General features: G+C 35.1%; 1 protein-coding gene across 1 annotated transcript; it reads left to right on the forward strand.

The window, feature by feature from the left end:
- The first annotated feature begins 677 nt into the window (after nt 1–677).
- On the forward strand, nt 678–3,728 carry ocstamp (osteoclast stimulatory transmembrane protein). The gene is made up of 3 exons (XM_062998750.1): nt 678–733; nt 843–1,848; nt 3,407–3,728. Exons 1-3 carry the CDS (start codon nt 678–680, stop codon nt 3,722–3,724), a joined length of 1,380 nt encoding a protein of 459 aa, XP_062854820.1. The 3' UTR covers nt 3,725–3,728.
- The last annotated feature ends 2,443 nt before the right edge of the window (nt 3,729–6,171 follow it).

The raw sequence follows: 6,171 nt of genomic DNA on the forward strand, positions 1-6,171 counted from the left end.
TTGTGGGGTATTTGTTTACTTTCTTATGCAAATAATTAAGTTACAATTATTTGGTTATAGAAAAAGGCACAGTTTTAAAATTGCTAGACTCCCAAGTGACTTACAGTTTGTGTATGTAAATGTTTAACATTAACTGTAGAACTAACACTTCCAAAAAGCATCACAACAAACAAATTAAATAAAAACATTAAATATAAAATAGCAGTAATTAAGACAATAAGACAATAGGCTTGAGAAGTTAGCTAAAGAGCTTCAATTGGCATGAAGAATAACTCACACAGCAACACAAATAAGACTAAATGCTACCAAGTACCACCCAATGCTACCAAATATATAAAATCAATTGTTTTAAAAATATGTTTCTAGGAAACAAAGAGGAAGTTCTATTCTTTTTCCTTTTTCTATTCCAGTATAATTGTGCCCCAGTAAACAAAGCGAGGACCATAAGGAAATGGTTTGAAAGTTTGAAGTGAAGGAACTTGAGTGGCCTGTACAGAGCTCTAAACTCTAAACAAAATAGACACCTTTCAGGCTAAATAGAAACACTGATTTGGTGACAGGTTTTGTAATGCAAGATCAGTGCCTGAAGTCACAAATTATCTTATAACAGAATGGAGAGTAGAGTAGAGGCTGGTATAGATAAGTAACGGAAGGGGCCTTTGGCTTCGGAATGTACCATGGCCGTAAAGTGCAAACTGCATACTTCTAGCAGGACTGTGACTCATGTCTTTGAGTAAGTGACAGGACTGTGTATCATGTGGCTTTGATTAAATAGACCATTTTTCCCTATTGTTTTCAGAATTAACAACTAAACTTAGTCTACTTCTTGATATACTTTGCAGAACATCAACGAAGAAAGTCCTGGAATTACTCTGGTTCTGCTACTCTACTCCAACTCCACAGAATGCCAGACAGATCCTCAGCCTCCTACTTCTCTGCTTTGCCATCACCATTAGCACCACTGGCCTACTTTTCCACTGGCTTAATGGGCTTCTAATGTACCACTCAAAAACTGCAGGCATTGCTGCAGTCATCTATGCTGTGGCAGTATTTCTACTTTTGTTTCTTGTGCACCCAGTCCGTTGTGCCTTCACACTAATGTTCCCAACTCTGGGCACCAGACAGGGACGAAAACTTATTCTTTCCCTGTGCGTCATGACTGTGTTGATATATATTCTACCTAACATTGCTACGAACATAGCAGAACTTACACAGCTGATGAAGTGCACATCGGAGAACCTGGCTCACAGTCTGCTCAACTCATCTCAACTAAGCAACAGCATAAAAAGAAACATAGTGGATAAAGTTAAACAAATTAAGGATTTAACATCACCTTTAATGGAACAACTGAGTGTGTTCGATCACTCCACTGACATTAACGTGCACGGGCTGAGAGAACGGTTGAAGAACTTGAGCAGACACGTAGGGGAGGATTTTTTTAAAGCCAAACTACAACTAGATGAACTAAAACTTATTTCAAGAAGAATCCTCGCTGCTGTTTTGGTGGTGTACCTTTTTGTGGATTCTAGTATTTACCTGAAGTCCTACTTGACATCAATGAAGTTTGATAATATCTACATCACAGGGATGCTCAAAAGCACTGCTTCTCCTAAAGGAATCCACATTGAAACAAAGGATTTAAAAGATGGAGTGAACTCCACCAGCTTTAAAATGACAAAAAAAGAACTCTTGGGATGTCTGTCTCCCGTTCTGCTAATCACAATGTACCTGTTGATGACAACCATGCTGATAATACTCGACTATATTGTGCATTATGCTGTGGCATCAGGTGGCCCTTGGCTTTTGGACATCCCGCAGACTGTAATCTCCATGAATATTCATTTTAAAGTAGGTACCAAATGGGATAATTTCAGTTGTGTATGGTGCTGGAACAGGAACTCTGAGTCTTGGCATCCAGTCCAAAAACAAAGGTTCCAGTTCCAGTATTAAATGATAAATAAGTAACTATGAAGGAAGATTCAAATAGTATGTGAACACCTGACCACATGCTTTTTGGACATCCCTTTTTAACTCACAGGCATTAGTATAGAGTTGGTCTTTCTTCAGCTATAACTAGGGTCCTACTAAATTCACAGTGTGAATGTGCTTAATTTCACAGATTCAAAAAATTTTTCACATTTCACAGCAGCTATTAAATAACACTCATAAATTTAACAATATGAAAATTCAAGCTACAATACACAGTACTGACTACCTTATAGCTCCCTTTCAAAGACCAAGATACTCATCTGTGTTTTGACACACCATCCTCTGCGCTCACAGAATTGGTTACCCGAGTATTTTTTTTAGCTGCTTTAGACTTAGACACCTTGGAAATTTTGATTGTCGAAACCGAGTTTATACAGAAAGAAATAAACTTTACATAGACAAACATCAGGAGCATAAAACTTTACTGGTTTGTTTGTTTGAGCACAGACTACAGAGAGATGATCACATGTGTAGAGAAGCGATACTTAATGGAATCTTTAAAGGGACAAAATGCACTCAATACAGAAACACATACATCAAACATTGTCAGCACACTACTCCACAGAAAAGTCTGTTACACTAACTTAATAACCATATGAACCATATGGTAAATTGCTAAACACAAACCTTAAATTTAGAATTTTACAGCAAACTGCACAGAAAACGGCTTATTTCACATGAAACGGCTCTGACGTGATTTTCACGGGCCGTAAATTAGGTAGGGCCTTAGTTATAACAGCTATAACAGCCTCCACTATTATACTCCACTATTAAGGATAAGCGGCAGGACAGGAAAGCCTGGCTTGCACTTAATATTTTAATTTATCTTATATGTTTAGTGGCATTGAGGTCAGGGCTCTGTGCTGAGTCCTTCACACCAAAGTCATCAAACCATGTCTATACATTCCTTGTTTTGGGCACAGGAGCTCAGTCATGCTAAAATAGTAAGGGTCTTTCTCAAACTGCTGCCATAAAGAAGTATACACATAAATTTTATACACCTGTTAGCAACTGATATGGCTAAAACTATGGCTAAAGGGGTTCACATCCACATCAATTTTGTAGAACTACTATAATTCTGCTCTTTTAAAAGTTTTTTTTTCTTTACAAATGGGATTAACAATCTTTAGATTTTTAACCCAGCAAATTTTGTGATATTTACAGAGAATTCACAATGCAGTTACAAAAATAAGAATTTCAGACATAGAAGTATGCATTTCAGTTATTCAGTCAGAGATAAAAACTGTTTCAAAAAGAATTGAAATTCTAGACCTGCAATGACATTATATTATTTATATAATGTTTATATAATTTATGTTATTCTCAGCCAGTTTCTGTTTTATATAGTAAATAATGTGATTCTATATGTTTGTCAGTGTGCCTAAATTTCTTTCCATATTCTGTTTCTCTCTCTTAGGTTGATTATCTCCTTTTAGACAAAGTAACATATACGGTGAACTTAAACAGAAGATACAGCGCTATTATAAGTTCTGACGTGACTCAGTGTAAGACCAAGCCAAGCACGCCAAGTGTAGGTGTTCTATTTTCGCTGATCCTGCTCTATCTACTTAGCTATTTTCTTGCTTTCTTGGAGGTCTACGCTCGACGGCTACGCAGAAAAGTGGCCGCATCCTTCTTCCAGCAGCAGGAAGAAAAAAGAATCAAGTTCCTTTTTGAGAAAATTTTGAACAAGAAGAAAAGGCATGTCAAACATCAAGCTGTAAGAGATCAGTAATGTAAAAAAAGGACTGAAAACAGATGTGCTTTTAAAAATATTAGCTGTTTTACTTTATGTACACTATGTGGGTCATTTCTGGGATTGGGTGCCTTTTGGACCTTAAAACTTTTTGAAAATAAAATACTATATTTTAATTATAATAATAATAATTTTTATTTGTTTTTCATGTTTTATTATGAAAAGGACATGTTATACTTTTCCAAACTAATATTGGTCAAGCTCAAGCACACAAACTGTAGGTTTTATTAAAACATTTTTATGCAGTCTCTGACCCAGAATGTCCACCCTGTTACGGACAAATGCATAACTGTTGTGTTTCTGTCTTTCAGCTGCACTTAAGGCCATTCTTTAAAGGATGCACACATAATATCAATATTTATGTTATTATTATAACCAAACTGAATACTAAAGCTATATAAATTACACATGCACCTCATATACACTGTGTATTAGGTTGTTACAGGATGGACCATAACAGGGTGAACATTCTGACATCAAATTAGCCATTAGCTAGCAAGTGAGCAAAACCATGCTAGCATAAAAGTGAATTCAGACAAAGAACGATTCTCTGCTTTTTAGTACGATCATTTGTAAAATGATCAACTCGTATTGCTTTTTCTCATATATCCCATAACAGGGTGGACATGTTATGGCTGACCATATAAGACTTTTAGGATAAAATGTGGAAAAAATAACATTAAAATTAAAATAAGGAGTTAGCTACTCATCTTCCACACTTGTTTTCCCTCCAAAAAGATCATGTGAGATCCAGGAAATGATGTCAGTATGCAAGACAGCTCTTCATTTTAAGAGACAGTAGTAAGAAATAACAGGGAGGACAGAAACTTGAGGGACGTGTGAAAAACCCTTATAATCAGCAATAAAATGAAACTCATAAAGAAAAAAAAAATCCAAGGTTTAGAAAGACTTAAGCAAATCTTTTAAACAGTATTGAAAGACTGAGATATTTTCATGATTAAACTTCATATATCCATCAATAAATCAGAATGTACAGCACCAAACCAAACAAATATCTACATACATCTTATGTGTGCTATTTTCACAAAGGAGCCCTATTTGTGAAGTCTTAGTCCTGGCTGGGTCAGCATTTTAGCAAAATTGGTAATAGGTACTTCACAGCAGCATAATTTTTGGCATCCTGTTTCAGGTCTGTGGGGAGTTTTGCATTTTCTCTCTATGTATGTGGGTTTAGTCCAGAGCTTCTCTGAAATGCACCTTGGTTTAAGTAAGTTAATGTGTGGGATGTGTCCATCATTCTGTGATGGACTTCGTGATGTGTACAGGATATGTCCCAGTCATGTGTACGAATCCCTTTACAATCTCTACCAGGAATAACTGCAATTTCTTTTGGGATCAATCTGCAATTTCCTTCGGGATCAATAAAGTGTTATCTTATCTTATCTTATCTAATAAGCAGTCATTAGTGAACGTAGCACTGTCAAACCATGCAACATAGCAATTATTGTTTGTTATTTAATATATAAAGCAAGAATTGTTAAAGTAAATCTGTCAGATTCTTGGAGAGGAGAGGGAAAAGTCATTTTCAGAAGATACTGTACTTGTTAAAACACTAGGAAGTTGAGCAGTCTTTATGACTGAAGCTTCTGCCATTTGCACCCTGAACTATATATCTTTCATATAAACTTAAATATATGTTTCTTTCTTGCTATTTTGATTTGAAATAGAAATGCTTAGCATAAAAAAGACTATAGCATGATGTTAGCCTTAGCCTACTTAAAACTATCATGCATACACTTGATGTTAAATGTTTTTTTTTCACGCACTTGTGGTTTAAACAGGGGGTATTATTATTATTATTATTATTATTAATTATTATTATCATTATTATTATTATTTTACTCTCTACCGTGTAGAGCATCTGATTTACACGGTATTTTAATATTTTAGTGTGTAATGTCTGCAGTTATCCACTTGATGTCAGTAAGCGTACGTGTGTTTATAAAGCGACTTACACAAGGCATCAGGGTTGACAACCTACTGCTAGTAAACAATAATTCTACCTCGAACATTCTTTATTTAACGTAAATGTAAATCACACATATGTATTAAAAATCCTCATCATAATTAATTTAATAATTATTTATAAAGGAAATTAATTAGAGACCTCTAAATAATAAGTCCTCAATTTAGTCACATAACACAAATGCTAAAAGTTTCACCCACAAGTGTGTAAAAAACATTCAACATCACCTGTATTCATAATAGTTTTATGTAGGCTGACATCATGCTATACTGTTTTAATGCTATGCTGTCATAATCACCTCTTTTTTTAAATCAAAATAGCAAGAGGGAAAAATCTATGACTTTATATGAGGGGTTTATTATTTAGGGTGGAGATGGCAGGAGCTTCAGTCATAAAGACTGCTCAACTTGCTAGTGTTTCAACTAATACAGTAACTTAA

The sequence above is a fragment of the Trichomycterus rosablanca genome, chromosome 7 (assembly GCF_030014385.1).
Source record: "Trichomycterus rosablanca isolate fTriRos1 chromosome 7, fTriRos1.hap1, whole genome shotgun sequence".
Classification (NCBI taxonomy): Eukaryota; Metazoa; Chordata; class Actinopteri; order Siluriformes; family Trichomycteridae; genus Trichomycterus; species Trichomycterus rosablanca.

Coding starts and splice junctions, on each gene's coding strand:
- ocstamp (XM_062998750.1), top strand. CDS start 678: ATGGCCGTAAAGTGCAAACTGCATACTTCTAGCAGGACTGTGACTCAT. Junction 734..842: donor ACTGTGACTCATGTCTTTGA/GTAAGTGACAGG, acceptor TATACTTTGCAG/AACATCAACGAAGAAAGTCC. Junction 1,849..3,406: donor CCATGAATATTCATTTTAAA/GTAGGTACCAAA, acceptor TCTCTCTCTTAG/GTTGATTATCTCCTTTTAGA.